Source organism: Pyrus communis, chromosome 8, assembly GCF_963583255.1.
Source record: "Pyrus communis chromosome 8, drPyrComm1.1, whole genome shotgun sequence".
Taxonomy (NCBI): Eukaryota; Viridiplantae; Streptophyta; class Magnoliopsida; order Rosales; family Rosaceae; genus Pyrus; species Pyrus communis.
Window position 1 is genome coordinate 14,270,493 of NC_084810.1, and position 16,938 is coordinate 14,287,430.

The 16,938-nt window shown below is 37.4% G+C and overlaps 1 protein-coding gene and 1 pseudogene across 1 annotated transcript; one reads left to right on the plus strand and one right to left on the minus strand.

The window, feature by feature from the left end:
* Positions 1 to 5,491: 5,491 nt before the first annotated feature.
* On the plus strand, positions 5,492 to 12,553 carry LOC137742994 (small ribosomal subunit protein uS11x-like; annotated as a pseudogene).
* A 431-nt stretch (positions 12,554 to 12,984) lies between these two features.
* LOC137742995 (germin-like protein 9-3) lies at positions 12,985 to 14,630 on the minus strand. Its single transcript, XM_068482920.1, has 2 exons — positions 14,608 to 14,630; positions 12,985 to 13,767 (listed from the first exon to the last, which is right to left on the minus strand). The coding sequence occupies exons 1-2, from the start codon at positions 14,628 to 14,630 to the stop codon at positions 12,999 to 13,001; spliced, it is 792 nt and encodes a 263-aa protein (XP_068339021.1). The 3' UTR covers positions 12,985 to 12,998.
* Between the last annotated feature and the right edge of the window lie 2,308 nt (positions 14,631 to 16,938).

Here is a 16,938-nt window from a genome sequence, read left to right on the forward strand (position 1 = left end):
AGTGTATGAGAAGTAAAATTGGGTGTGTGGATAGCACACCCCTATCCTAAAACATTTGGTATTTTGTAGTAATATACTATAACTTTTTCATTAGGCTCTTATTTTGGGGTTTGTAATACTTGAAAGACAATTGTTTTTTTTTGTTTTTGTTTTGTTTTGTTTTTTATTTTTATTTTTTTTATGGTTTGAAGTAATATTTATGTGACAATGTGATATGCATATACTATTTTAGTATTATTTCCTCCATGTTTTTTTGGGTCAAATTATGTTTTTCATTTTCATTATTTATTGATTTGAAATATATTTTCTTTAATGTGTAACGGATCGGGTCATATTACCTAATAATTTTTAACGGGTCAATTTTGAGTCAGGTTATATTACTCGTTTACTTTAACGGGTACTCACGACACGATTCGTTAAAATATCGGGTATGTCACGAAAACAACATGAACATGGAAAACATGACACGAATGCCAGGCCTAATTCCACTGTGGAGCGAGGGGGTGGAGATGTTTGTTTATGTCATACACAATCCTTCACATCCCATTCCTTTATATTTTTATTACTTCTCATGAAATTAAAGTAAACATGCTTTTTTTACGGAGCTAATTACGAATTAATTGATTCTAACAAAAACACCAGGGTGGACATGAATATTAATAAAGATTTTCAAGCATTTTTTTAGAAAGAGCTTCCAATTATTTTTTTTCAGAAAGTACATGAACTTTAATAAAGATTTCAATATTTTTGTAATAAACGGGTCCTAATTTTATAATTGTGATTAGTGTGAAGCCATAATAGGCCAAGTGGTATACCTCTTTGCTTAGAAATAAGAGGTTTTAGGTTCAAATCTCGAGGATGGCGAATTAGATACCAAATTTGGCTTCCCATTGTATAACTTAGCCGAACTCTCTTTTCCCTTAATGTAAAAATATCAATGTACTCCAAAAAGAATAAATAAATAAAAAAAAAAAAAAAAAAAAAAAAAAAAGGCCAAGTGGTGAAGCAAAGAACCACACCAGAAGATATATGCCTCAAACTCAAGTGATATTTATTGGGTAGGTCTTTTCAGTATGCTCGGTGCCCACTGTCCTTCCATGACCTGGTTCTTGAAGATAGGTTCCCTTCGGTGTCGACATGCCTTGTTCGTGTTTTTGTGATAGGTTCCTTTCCGTGTTGACATGCCTTGTTCGTGTTTTGTGATAGGTTCCCTTCAGTTTTAACTTTTAAGTGGTACGCTGTGCTCAAGGTTAGAGTGTACCCGTGTTTCCTAAGTTTTTGGTCCCAATTCGGCAATTCCCATAGGATCCATGCTCTAGGAGAGTAATTACCATAATGAGAAATCAGGTTTTTATGCCTTGTTTAGGATTTGTTTCTAATTAGTTTAGGGAACTATTATTGGGACTTAAAAAAATCTAAGAGAAATTTTATTTGAACCCATATAACTTCACTCTACACCCAACTTAAATTTAAAATGTGAATTGTCAGTTTTACCCTATTATATAATTACCATCAAATACATGATGAAATCAAGAATAAAACTAAAATTTATCATTAAACCCACTAATTAATCAATATACACATTGCCGATTCCAATGACAACTAAGGGTCTGAGTTAATTCTTATTACTATTTTATGTGTGTGTATAAAACAATTGAGTCCTATAAGTCATGTAGATTAGAATTACTGTGGCTAAAGCCCAAGTGATGCCTAAGAATATGGATTTACAGATTACAATTTCACCACCCCAATACACATAATCTTAAAACCGAGGTAAAAACTTGAGATTAAAGCATTTGCAAAATGCTACTACATTTGTTTATGAAGCAGCAATGGGATAAACATTGAGAATCCAATTCAGATAAAGCACACAAGGATTAAAACCAACTCGATGTCTATTGTAAAAGAAATAAGCACATTGGAAAGCACAAAAAATTGTAACATATGAGTTAATTACTTCATCTAATCTTGTCTGCTCACATAACTTCCTGATTCTAGATTGCTTGTTTGATCAATTCATCAAACACGACTCCATAATTGTAGGACATTACACCTTCAATCAATGAGGTGTCATAACAATCAGGTATGGTATGTATCATAGAAATTCCCTTGCTAGCAAAATTCAGTGAGCGAATTAAACCATTTTATTTTCTCGCAGCTAGAACAGAAATGTGAGCTTCACTTCCCATTCGTCGCAGCAAGCAGAATTAAATGAACAACCAATTCGGGGATGATGAATATTACTGCAACTTTTTCTTGTTCTGACTGGCAAATTATTTAATGGGAGAGGTTGAACGTCCTTCTTTAGGTCTCGGTGCCACCCATGAATCATGCATATTGTATATTATTCTTTTATTTAATTCTTGGAATAATAATAGTAATGCACTTGCAACTTGCAAGTACTCATATATATGTTCCTCATTGAGTTCTTAGCTAGGGCTACCAAGTTGGCTAGATAGGCTCGGAAAATGTCCTACATGCAGTCTGTTGCACCTGGAATTTTTTTAGACTGAAAGTGACAGTTTCACGCATGCATATGCGATACCTAATATTTCCTCCACCCACTTATCCCAATTCACAATAACTTCTGGTCGCTCTAGTAGGTATATGGATTATTTGACAGACAACAAAGAGTTTGTTGAGAGTATGAATTCCATTCAGAGAAAGAAAGAGATCTTTCATAAGCTTAATTATAAAGAGTACTGCTACTCTCCATAGTGCAAGGATAATTTACGGACAACTCGACCTATGCGTTTGAATCTTGTGCCGGAACGTTACATATATTCTAGCAACTAGAGGTTGCTGGTAAAGAAGTGTAGTTGGCACCGAAAATATCGCAAGCCATGGCATGTTAAATTGTCTCCACATCTCAGAAATTGCAGTTAATGTATCAGAAATTTACTAGTTGTCATGTATCCAGTATTAGGATAACTTCTATATCTATGATCAGTTGCACATGCTAAGGGGTTGGTTTGCGGTTAATTTGGACATGTTAAAGAAGTGGTTTGCACATGTTAATTAAGGAAGTATTTAGCACGTGCTTAATTAAGCTCTTCCATCGAGAAGGTCAGGGTTCATATACTTTAAAGATCAGCCGTCAATCTGTGATCGACATTGATCATCACAAACAAATACAAAAGTGCCACTATGTCATTGCTCTAGTGACTAATAAACTGTTCTTGAGTGAACTTACACAACTAAACAAACAAAAGTAAATCCTTAAACGACTACCACATGCACAAACAACACCACTATTGGTTTGTCACAAAAAAGGATAAACCACAACATAAAAAATTGTAATCCCCTTAACGAGTCATGCCAAAACATAAACATCATAGATCAAAGAACTTTTTGTTCTCAATAGACAAGAGTTCAAAACATTATTGCAATGAAAAGACTCGGAATTAACGAATAATGGAACACTTCATATATTGACATTGTTTGCTCATTTCAAAATTTCTGCATTGTTATTTCCATCACCCTCTAAGCATGGGATGATCCACAAGAAAGGTGGCAGGTTTCAAACCCATGGTTGGCCTGCCCCTGACCGCTAGGTTGGGTGGCCGGGTTAGCACCCCTTCCCGCCTCTACCCAAAACAGAGGGGATGCGCTGCCCAGCATACAACCGAAGTAATTTATGATTAAAAATACCACTAATATGGAGCAATAAGTATCAATCACATTTTCCATCAGGAATTGACGAACATTTTGTTCTAATAAAACATTGAAATTAAATTTCATTGTAATAATTAGATAAACAAATGATTTCGGATTAAATTGAATTTTTGCAAGGATGATCTATAAATCGAGACTTCAAAATAGATGGTGTGGATCATTGAAGTTCGATATAGAATGGATTCCACAACTAATCCCTATTTTTTGAGAAAAATGAGAATCATTTCCCTGAGCCTGTATATGTATTTATACAATGACATGTGCGTAACAAATTACAATTGTTGTCTTAGATATATTTATATTAAGGGTTAAAAAAAAAAAAAAATGGTATCAGACTTGTCATCTACGAGATTAGAACCTAAAACCTTTTACTTACAAATGTTGAAGAATAATACTAAAACATAGTATCAAGTGACAATATGAATGGTATTTAGCATCAAAGGAAATTTCAGAAAAAAATACTTGTGTCCATTGGCATACAATCTTTTGGACATATCACAATTTTTGGAGGATTTTAACAACTCAACAGAAGCGAATAAGAAGTTGGATTTCAGACAAAGTCAACGGAAACCAGGTGGAGGAGGGTTTCGGACCAACTCAATGGAACCATGCCCCTTTTGCATATAGTATGGTCCCCAACGTGGATTAACTAAGCACAACTATAAGCTTACATATGATAGTATCGTCCTTAATATGGATTAATCAGGTAAGATCATCCATGTACCACATTGCTACGTGGTGTAGCCTCATAATCACACATCACACATCACACATCATGCCAGCTTGATTCACATAATAAGCACATAAACTATCGATTCCAATTATCAATTAAGTATATATAGTCATACGAAGAGTAGTACACGAAATATTCTAATATGCTAGTTCTACTGAAATTCTAATAATGTCTCTGACTCATCATCTAAAAGTGCATTAAACACGTAAATCCCAATAGGGTGCCACTTGCATGCAAACCAAGGTACACATTCTTAGGATGGCACACAAACCACGGTAGCCCCACTAGGTCTAATCGAGTTTGTAGTAATGCTAATTTCAGCATTTAAGAATGATTCGAAATATGGTTGACTAAAAGTCAACCCTCAGTCAAACGGTAGGGTCACCATCCATATGTAATTCAATTTGGAAGTTTTGCACATTGAATTTTCGGTTCATAAATTTCTAAGAGCATCAGATAGTATGCACAATAACATACTAAAATTTTATAGCTATCAAACGGTCGGTTGCCAATTACGAAGGTCAAGTGGCAGCCATTTATGAAACTAGGCTCAAACGATGAAATCACATCAAGCGGACAACGGAAATGAAATTAGAACATCAAAATTAGCCTAGAAACACATGGTCAGGTCATTGCTCAAATGTCGCTGCCACGCGCTGCCGCTTCCGGGAGCCAACTGCTACGATTCGTTAGAATTTCCAACCAACACAAAAATGACTCTAGTTACACCAAAATGTAGAGCTCACAACAAGCGGAGTAATTTTTATATCTGCGCTGGAGCCTGGTTGTGGCTGGAAAGCGGTGGAAACAGTCGTGGAAGTCTAGGGTAGCTGCAAAAATCGAGCCTCACTGCGCCGTCATCACTGCACTGATGGACGATCGGAGGGCAAGGTTTTGCTCAAGTTGCCGAGCTCTGTCAAATGGGGGTGGTGGTTGCCGTATTCTTCAACAGAATTGGGCTATCGCTGGTTGAAACTTAGAGATTTTTACGGCTTCGAGCCACCACGTTCGGCTGCCAAACGGGGTAAAAACTAGGTGGGTTATGATCGTGGCACTAAGGGGAGTCGAACGGAGGCAGTAGCGATGAGCCTCGCCACCAGTTGCTGCTGGAGATCGCCTGAAAAGCCGTCTGAAACTCGCCCAGGGAATTGTGTCACCTGGTTTAGTCATACGGGTCCATTGTCCCAAAAAAGGATTTCGGTTCCACAACCTTGGGGTCTATTATATATAGATGTTCAAATGACAAAAATGCCCCAGACTTCAGGGCCTCTAATTTCTTCATTAAAGCTCCGATTAGCAAACGATTTTGGCCAATGCATCTGTGGAATCAAGCTCCATCTGAAAATACTATGAGCGACCCATAAAGGTCTACAAATATTTAATGACAAATCATGAAAATCAAATTTTGTAACCAGGCAACTAAAATGATAAAATTAAAGAAAAATAATAATAATTTCCTGAAAATACTGATTACGAAAAATTGAATAGTGAAATATGAGGACGGGATTTCAAATTATATGTACATACCTCATGTATAATTTGGAAACTTTATTTCTTTCACACATTGTAAAAGAAATCATGACTTCGGTATCGCTTTAGAAGTAGGAAGCTAAATTGTTTCGGGATTAAATATTTTGTTGTGCTTGCTTTGTTTGAGACTATAGTGGGACTTGGTTCCATTTCAAATTTGTATGTGAGCCCTTTATAGAGTGGCCTTCGAACCGTTGTTTGAGATTAACATTTCTATTTTTAATTGTACTTTCCCTTCAGAAGGTTAGCCCGCCATTGATACAGTACTCTCACTGGGTGCAAGAACAAAAGAACAGGTGACCCTTTTTTTTTTTTTATTATTCCTAACCCTCTTCGGTCTATATTTTTTTGGTGCGGTTTCCCCAGTCGTCCAGGAGAAAGCAAAGGGAAACAAAGGAGAAAATGTGACCCTTGGGCCTGCTCTACGAGACGGAGAACATGCGTATGGTGTGGCTCACATTTTTTGCCTCATTTAATGTAGTACAAAAATAAATAAATAAAACACATCGTCAGACTGAACAACTTCATCAGCTAAAAGCAGCATTTGTCGCCGAAGAGTTCGTCAGCAAAGAATGTTGGGCAAAACTTGTCGCTCCTATCCTTACACGACGGAAACACTATTATGTTGGGTAAATATGGGTTAACCCGACGAAAGTGGTTGTGGGGGGAGCGTGCGTTGACCCAATGACTTGACGAAAGGACTCTTGGTCGACGAAAGCTATGTTGTTAGGTAGGACAAGATTAACTAATGTGGTGAGCTTGACCCGACAACAGAGTCATTAAGTAAACTCTACGGTAAACATTTTGTGTGACGACGGTTCCGTCGAGCGACGGTTTTTTAAATAAAAAAACAACAATTAAAAAATATTAAATATATAATTACAAAAACGGAAATATAATGTGTACAACCCAAAAAAAAAAAAAAAAATTGTTCGTACAATTATATTACAAAAACTAACAAGAAAATGTAAACTACTGTGATGAGGGGTGGTGTGACTGTTGAGGCGGCTCTTAGGATGGTTGCTGGGGGGCTCCTGGAATGGCTACAAAAGTTCGGCTGAGGGCTCGAGAATCCTAATGCTAGAAGCTGACAAGGACTTGGCTATGACAGTGAAGTACATGCGCACTAATTCCCTTTGGCGTGCCAGCTCCATCTCTACTCGATGAAGTCTAGAATCAGTCTCAATCGATGGAGTAGAGCTGGATTAAGGAAAAGACCCAAATTCCTGAACCCATCCTGCTCCTACGTTACGAACTTCCTTGCTTTTCCTTCGCCAGTTATGCTTACCAAAATGGCTCACTTTGAGCTCTAGATTCCGTGGCGCGACTCAATAACGACACAGCCGCACCTTCCTACCTATTTAAAGTTTGAGAATTGGTTGAGGGTGTGTCGCTCCTGATGACTCTAATCATTGGCTGTACCTGATAAAGCTTGTTTATGAGCTCCAGCTATCCTAAGGGAAACTTCAAAGGGAACCAGCTACTAGACGATTTAATTACTCTTTCACCCCTATACCCAAGTTAGACAAACGATTTGTACGTCAGTATCACTGCGGGCCTCCACCAGAGTTTCCTCTGGCTTCACCTTGTTCAGGCATAGTTCACCACCTTTCAGGTCCCAGCATGCATGCTCACACTTGAATCCTTCTTAAAAGATCAAGGTTGGTCGGCGTTGCAACCTTCAAAGGGATCCCACCAATCAGCTTGCTTGCGCCTTATGAGTTTATCGTCCGTTGACTTGCACACATATCAAACTCCTTGGTCTATATTTCAAGACGGGCCAAATGAGGAGTTTGTTGGCAGACGTTGGGAACACCTAGTATTTTTAGTCCTCAAGCCTGCGGGGATGTTTCCTTCCAACAGCTCCTCCAGGGTTGCGGATTCAGCCTCAGCACTGCCCTGAGAAGGGTGAGATAGGGCAGAGGTGGGTGCTAGCATAGGCTGGTGGCGACTACGGTTATGGAGTTGCCTTGCAGATTAGGTGGCCTAAGTCATTGGTGCATACATACTCCTGCCGATGGCCGATTCGACAGTGGCCACTTAGGTCCCGCTGGTCGCCAGAGTGGCATTAGGGGCCCAGTGCTCACTCTGAGTAGATGTGGAAGCAGAAAGGCGGCCACTTGTGATCACATGGGAAAATATCTGTGAAAAAAATACATAATTTCTAAAATTAGCTAAAATTCCTTAAATTTCAAACAATTTCTCAAATTGCCTAACATTTCAAATAATTCCTAAAATTTCTAAAATTCCACATAATTTCTAATGTATTTCAAAAGTTTCACATGTTTCGTATTTCTAAAATTGCCGAATATTTCAAACAATTTCTAAAATTCTCGAATATTTCAAATAATTTCTAAACTAACCCACAATTTCAAGTTTTTTAAATAAATTAACCCAATTTAGAATTTCACATAACCACCACCACCTCAACCTCATGCCCACACCACCACCTCCATGCCCACTCACTACCACAATCGCGTACCAACCCCTAAACCGTACCCACCCCACCACCACAACTACCCCATGCTCAACACTCCACCACCTAAAAACACCCAATATCTACCCCTAAACCGTACCCTCCCCACCCCACCACCACCATCATTACCTCATGGCCAACACAACACCACCTAAAACCACCTCGTACCTACCCGTAAACTGGTCCCCCCGTCCAACCCTACCCCATACACCACCCCGCCCCTAAACCGTACCCACCCCTAAACCCTACACAATCTAAATTCACATAAAAATTCACAAATGCAAATTCCACCAAATTCACATATCTAAATTCACAATCCAATTCACATACAAAATTCACAAATATGGACAACGAAATTCAAATAATATTTCACAAATGCAAATTCGAAATTAAAAACTTACAGTGAGAGAGAGGGATTACTCTTGGATCTTGGTGGTTGGCGTGGTGGTTGCTCATGGCACGCGGACTGAGAGACAAAGGACTGAGAGAAAGATCGAGAGAGAAAGGACTGAGAGGGAGAGATTGAGAGAGAGAGCATTGAGGGAGAGGTTCTGAATTTGAACTGCGTGATGTTATAACAATGGAGGCAGATTGTCTGCCTTCCTGTTTGGTACCCTTCTCATCCCCTTCTATTTTGTGTGGTCACGGTTAAGCCACGTCAACATTTTATATTAATTTTTTTTATAGAGATAATAAGACAAAAAGTAATAGGAATATAAAATGTTGACATGACTTAACGTGACCGCACAAATAGGAGGGAATGGGAAGGGCACCCAAACAGGAGAGCAGACAATCTGCCTCCTATATCAATTTAAAAACTTGTCTGACACTTGTTGGAGAGATTTTTCAGTGTGACCGTCACACATGGGGTAGTATACCACGTGTCGCTATATAAATGGTGAGATATGTGTGTTAAAAAGTTAATAACTTAAATATAAAATTTCCCACCACTTACATAAAAACACATGGTATACCACCCATATTCCCGTCACAACTAAAGATTTCGACTTTGTTGGGCAAAGATTTTAAAAATTTTGACACGTGTTCATAACCCTAAGATTTCGTTTTTCAAAGTTACTAGAAATTGTAAAATTTGGTGAAAAAACAATTGGGGGAAATTACTAACATAGCAAAGCAAGTGCATAAAAGATGCAATCATCAATTCGCCCAAGAGGCCACAATTACTGCGATGAAACATATTAATGATAAGGAACGCATTTTTGCTATGTTACTACTACTTGTACTTGTTGTACTAGTTTGGGGGCCAATTTGAATTTTTGGGGAAATTTGTGGGCATCTTTTTATTGACATTGCCCGACGGAATTTAGAAAGTTCGCTCGACGAATACAAGTATTCTGTCGGGCAAACCTAAAACAAAAATAGTGTTTACCTACTTTTGAACATTAAGTTCAAACTGTTCAAAAAATCATTAAATTTGATGATCAGGTAAATTTAGTATGTGCTTTTACTTTCAATTTGGGGCATTGTAAAAAATGAACCAAATCAGAGCTAAAACGACAATTAAATCGTGAATTTTAGTTTCTAACCATCGAATGATTTTATCTTGTTACCTAATCTCCAAACATTTGTTTTGGGTGATCTCTTGCGTAAGAGATTTCGGAGTATATACACCGGGAGCTTTTCGTTAAAGTTCCCTTTTTTTTTTCTATACTTACATTAAGTACAGCATAAGTTTTTGTTGTATTTGCTATTAAAAAAAAAAAATTAATTCATGATCGGGTTCATTCATCTTATTCTTGTTGGGTCGAGGATTGCATTTGCAAAAAACAAAACCAAATCGAAGCAAAAACGACCGTTAAATCGTGAATTTTAATTTCTAAACGTCGAATTATTTTATCCCGTTACCTAATCTCCGAATGGTTGTTTTGGGTGATTTTGGCGGAGGAGATCTCGAAGTATATGCAAACATGTTTGACGGTTGGATCGTGGAAACTAGTTTTGTAGAATGTGTGTCCCCTTGTAAAGAATCGATTCCAAAACACTTAGTGTTTTTTCTATACTTCCATTAAATACAATGTAAGCTTTCATGTAAAAGTTATGGAAACTAGCATATAGAGAGAAAAAAAAAAAAAAAAACCCTAATTGTTTGGGAAGGAGGTGCACCTTTAGTTATGGAGGTCTAAGGAGTAATATATTGGTGGTATAAATCATAATAGTAAGTACTACCAGAGCAAGGAGTGCAAGCCAATGGTGGGGGTTCGCAGTAACTATAAATTTTTTAATATTATTATTAGAATTAGCCGACGAATACTTAATTCTTCAAGCAAACCCCCTGCTATTCCGCGCCATTTTTTTCCTACTTCACGTCAAAATGTTGCTCGACGACGCGAGCAACATTTTACTTGCACTATGACAATAGTCCGTCATGTAAAGCTTTTGAGTAAACCCTGATTATTGATCGTCTTCGCCCTCCCAATTGAAATATCCGTCAGGTAAAGTTCATTTACATGACGAAATCTGTTCCATCACGTAAATGATTGTAGAGAAAGCAATATTTTCTAGCAGTGATGATACTTTCATGATAATTATCAGTATTGTAGTCTGTGCTGAATACTGTACATCAGTCATCTGTTATCTTTCAGTTGGATAGAGTAATTTTCTTTCTGTTTTACAACTGCTCCATGTGACTGATTTGTCTTGAAGAGAAACCCTTATGCGCACTACCTTTACGTGTCATATCATTTCTTGTTGTAGTCACTGTGAAAGTCTAAGCTACTTCTCGTTACTTTAGCAGAAGCATATGTACATGTCTATATTATAGATAATAACAAAGAGTAGCCGAAGCCACATTTGTGGGTTCTCGTAACTAACTACTAATTCACTAATCAAGCTAACAAGATGTAACAACTGTACATTAGAATTGTAAGAAATTATCATATGCCTGCATGTGTACTGCTGATAGCATGAGGACAAGCTAAGTTGCTTGACCCGTCATCAATTATATCAGAGATTCTGATTCCATAATTCTTGTTTTTGTTTTTTCTTGTCTTACCTAATACCCAAGTTTATCAGGTAGATACTCATCTGAAGTATGAAACATTAAAAATTTATAGATGAAGTAACATCCGATTCAAACCACATTTGGTTGCGATTGGGCCTTGTCTAAGTGAGGTATATTTGCAGCATTAGATAGTGGAGAAATTGTTTCTTGAATGCTTGATTTCCATGCCTCTTGAAAGACATACACTTCCCATAAATTTTTTTGAGTCATATTGGAGCTTATACGGAGGCTTCAGTTCTGCGCACTGGGCGTGGCCAAAATTAGTGGTGAGTATTTCTCAAGCTTAAGATTGGCTGGTCTAGGAACTTTATCAGTTGGTTCCAATTTTGATGTGAATAATTGACATGGCTGTTTCCGCATTGCAATTGTAGTTTGTATTTTTCTTTAATGGTATTTGGGGTTCTATGTTTTGCTCGCAGTGGTTGTAGGCCTGAGTAGCTGTATCTGAAGTCAAAATTCTAACATATGAACTAAATGTAGGTGGTATGAGGGTGATTGCTGATCGGGATGAGTCTTCACCATATGCGGCCATGCTTGCTGCACAGGACGTGTCTCAGAGATGCAAGGTCATCTTCATCTCCCATTAACTGCGCTAATGATTAGAAACTGAATACTATTGCCAGCCTGAATAGTTATGGTTGATTTGCTACCAAGTGATATAGTTTAATCAGTAAGATGAGTTGTACTTTCAATTCTGAACAGGAACTTGGAATTACTGCTCTTCATATTAAGCTCCGTGCCACTGGAGGCAACAAAACCAAGACTCCTGGTCCAGGCACTCACTCTGCATTACGGGCCCTTGCTCGATCTGGAATGAGGATTGGCCGTATTGATAAAGCCCTTTTATTTCTCAAAAAATGTTTAAGATCACTATTTCACGACTATAAAGACTGCAACCTATCCTCGTCATCGTTTTAGCCTAGATGATTTGGTAGAGGTTTCTGTTGTGAGATATAGTAATGTACTGACTGAACCTAGAACGATTTAACTTTGTATGCCAATCCTTTATCGGTGGTGGTCTTGAACCATTCTTGCTTTCTGTTTTCCAGAGGATGTGACTCCAATTCCCACTGACAGCACCAGAAGAAAGGGTGGTAGAAGAGGTAGAAAACTGTAAGCGACTTGCATATGTTTCATCTCCGACAATTTTATCCATAAATTTTGGGGGCGGATGTAGTTTATGGCGTTATTAGCATTGAAGAACTGGAATGTTATGTAGTTTTTTGTCCTCTCCAACTGAGCTTTTACTTTAAGAATTTGTATTTACACACGGGTACGATTTTATATGCTGCCTTTTCTTTTTGGTCAGTTTTAGCATAATTCTGTTTTACTTGCTGTCTCGGATGAGTTTATTTCTCTGTACTGTTTAACTTTAGGACGTTTGGCAATAAGGAAAAGGAATGGAAAAGAGAGTGAAGATTTTAGTTGGTTGACCATAAATCATTTGTAGGAAACAAACATGCCCCTTGAATACATTAAGACTAAATTATTCAAACGAAAGGATAGAAAATTGCTTGAGCAGAACATTGAACTTCTGGTTAATAACAATTCTGTCCTCATGGCTAGGGTGCAAGTCCAGCCTTGAGCTTTTGAATGGTGGCGACATCGGTCTTGAAGGAGATAGCCAAGACATTGTCATCAATGCCGGTGGCAAACAAGGTGCTGGGTATTGATACAGTTCCTGCATTTGCACTTCCAAAGGCAGAAACTGCCAGAGCTGGGACTTGTGGATCAGCATTGTACTGAAAGTGTGCTAGCCCCTTGGGAAATACAAAGAGATCACCTACTTGAAGGGTCTGTGTAAAGAGTGTGTTTTTGGTGTCCACGAAACCAACTTCGAGGGCACCGTCAATAAGGAAAAGGAGTTCAGCAGCGCGAGGATGAGTGTGTGGTGGGTTGGTACTTTTAGATGGGAATTCGAGGATGGCGTATGAAACACTCTGGCCATTAAGAGCGGGGAACTCAGCCATGGTTGCCTTTAATATCTTGAAAGCTGTGGGAGGGCCGCCCCCAACAAGAGCGCGAAATGCGGTGTTTGTGAAGAAGTTGCCATCTACTGTTACGTTTGGAGGAGCAATAAAGTCGGTAAGAATGTCCGGGTCTCCAGCCATTGCCATTTGAACAAAGGTGATTGAAGCAATTAGTAGTGAAAAAATCTGAGAGCTGCCATAGTTGAATGATTTAATTGTAGAATTATTCAATATTGTGCTATTAATGTTTGGTTGTGGGATGAGATGGTTGGCCACAAGGGCAACATTTATAAGGTTTAGGGTTGAAGGAACCCTAAAGAAAACGAGGTTATTAGGGTTTGTATTGTTGCTGCAGGCCTTTCTGATGTCAAAATTGGAGATGAAGGTTACAATGTTTCTTCTTGTAATTGAAGTTCTACAGACGTTTGTTTGTCATTTTAGGGCAAGATCATGCCTAAAAACATTACAGATTTTGCTCATTTCGTCGTCAATAAATATTAAATTCCTAGCGTATGCTCGAATTTGACAACTAAACCCGATCAAGTTAATTTTTTTAAAGAGATTTTACCTTAACGTTTGAAAGCAAAATGCCAGAGAAAGAAGTCAAACACCTAAGCCAAAAATTCTAAATTAAGCATTTTATACCCAAAGGGAAACAACTGTTTAAAAACTAAGAAGAATATAATAATAAAAAAATAATTTCTGTACAACTTTTTTCTTCCATGTAGGCTTGGCAAACAGGTCGTGTTTGTTGTGTTTCATGTTGTGTTTCGTGTCGTTTTCGTGTAATACATATTATCTTAACAGGTCGTGTCATGTCACACCCATTATCTTAATGGATCCTTAATAAGTGGGTCACTTAACAGATAAAATGACCCTGTCCCGTTATGACCCGTTAACCAAATATTGTTAACCATTCAAATTATGAGAAGTTTACCAAAACAACTATGAAAATAAATAAAACAATAGTACTATATCATATTAAAATATTACCTCATTTTCCAAATTTTCTATATTTAATTTAATATATATACATACATATATATATATAATTATTATATTATTTTTAGGGGTATAAAATTATTAAATTAATACTTTACTTATCGTGTATCAGGTTATCCACGTGTATACCCGGACCAACCCGTTATCTTAACAGGTGCTTATTATAACGACCCGATTCGTATCGTGTCAACCCGATAACCTGTTAATTTCATGTCGTTTCATATCGGGTTAACGGGTCGTGTCAGAAATTGTCAAGCCTACTTCATGCATACTCCTGATTAGGGTCAGTTACACTAATATTCCTTAAGGTTTATCTAGTTTTCACAAAACCTCTTTACATTTGAGACATCAAACTAACACCCCTCAGGATTTAATTCACATTCACATAACTCCCTTAGTCAAAATTCTGCTAATAAATTGACAACTTTACCCTTACAACTAATTAATTAAATAATAAATTCCTTGAGGTTTATCGAGATTTCACAAAACCCCCTCAAATTTGAGACATTACACTAACAGCCCTCAGGTTTTAATTCACTTTCACATAACCTCTTCAGTCAAAATTCTACTATTAAATTCACAACTTTACCCTTTTATTAAATAATAAAATAGAAAAAGGAAATAATAAAAATAAATAAACACTAACTGCTCCACTAATAAGTCAGCACAAATTCAATTTGGTTAAACAGGTTTGAGTTGGTAGCCAATGGGCTATAACAGTTTGCTTAAACAAAATTTTCTAAAGGCAACTGGTGAAGGTGACAGTTTGGCTAAACATTACTGAAGTCATAGAATCAGCTTGGCTAAGGAGTCTTGAAAATTTGGTTAAATAATAAGATCTCCTTTTTGGACTGGTTATTTATCCCAAGTCTCTCCTAGAGAAGAGTCTTTGACTTTTTTTGCCGAACAACCTCACTTCATTAGCTTTCTCGATGAACTGGATTTTTCTAGGATTAGATATTCTCATGTAACATTTAAAGTTCAACATATCAACGGCTAAACCACTTTTACTATAAAGACACTCATCTCCTTTCAGTATCTTTGTCTCTACAATCTAATTCCAGTTCGATGGACCTATATTCTCACTAAAATAGTTAAGGTTGCCGAACCCAGTGTAGAAGACCCTGAACTTCGTAGTGAGTTGCACAACCTATAGAATCCAAGGCTGAGAGTGTTGCTTCCTCAACGAAGGTCACTTGATTCTGAAGTCAGGAACACATTCCATCATACCACTACATTCAAAAGCATTTTTCTGGCCGATCTTAGTAGCAAATTGGGATGCCCATATCAGCAATCAACCAACGAAGGACATAGTTAACTCATTAAGTTACTTGACCTACGCGCCTCGTACGCTATGTAGTTTTTAGGGTCAATAGATATATAGAAACCCTCAAGTACTAGCTATACAAGGGCGGAGCCAAAAAAATTTCGGCCGATAAGCTAGCTAAGAAGTCTAAAAAAACAGTTGGTTTTTAAAAAAATGACTGTAGGTTAATCTTACAAGCAAAGCTTGTCCAATTATTCTATGTTCATCAACCTTTAAGATGGCAAATATATACATAAATAAACAGAAAAAGGTTAACACACTGTAAAACTTTTTTAAATAGATAAAAGTCATGCATAAAATAATTCAAAAACTAAAACATGCAATGAGTTGCTTTTGAAAACAATTAAAAGCACTATTAGAGTAAGTAATTATTGTCACGAATAACTATAAATGGAGAGTATATGAAGTGTAAAATAGATTTTGTTAGGAAATAAATAGTACTGGTTAATGAAGTAAATAAAAAAAAAATACATGGGCTAATAGTGAGATGAATATAAAAATAAATGAAACATAGGGAATAATTGGTTTGTACCCACAAGAGTTACCTAGGCTATAGCCTAGGTGATAGGAGCATATTCATGCGACTTAAATGGCTTGTTCTCGTGCATTTACGTTATGTTTCTCTAGTTATTTTAGTCCTTTATGCTTCTTTTGTGTGTTTTTAGGTTCTAAGGGCTTAGGGAGCAAGAAAGTGCATTTTGAGGCTATTTGGAGCATTTTTGGGCATGGATTGGATAGCTTAATCATGGAGCAAAGAGGATGAACGAAATTGAAGCCTTGTATGCTCTTTGGGACATAAAACAAAGGGCCTAGCCCAATCAAACAAATCCTTTGAGCCATGGAAAACCTCTAGCCCAATCAAACAATCCATCAAAGCCATGCAAAAAACACCAACACATGCACTCACATGCATTCACATGCATTTCAAGCACAAAACACCTTCAATGCCGTGACTTCCCCTTCATTCCAGCCATTCCACATGCAATTCCAACCTAACCCACATGCAACTCTTCATCATTGCACCACAAATCAGCCACTCACATGCATTCACACACACTTCACACAAACAACAAGTCTTTGCCGTGCCTTCCACACCAATTCCAGCTTTTCTTCATCATTGCAGCCACTTTGCCCTTTTATTTATGCATTAAACCTATTTCCTTTCCCTAAATTGCAGCCACAATCCACACCTTTCCAACCTAG

Bases quoted from the DNA above. Each gene is read 5' to 3' on its own strand.
- LOC137742995 (XM_068482920.1), bottom strand. From the start codon at position 14,630: ATGAAACGACATGAAATTAACAG. The intron at 13,768-14,607 runs GTTATCGGGTTG...TTTTGACATCAG, and splicing joins AAACGACATGAAATTAACAG to AAAGGCCTGCAGCAACAATA.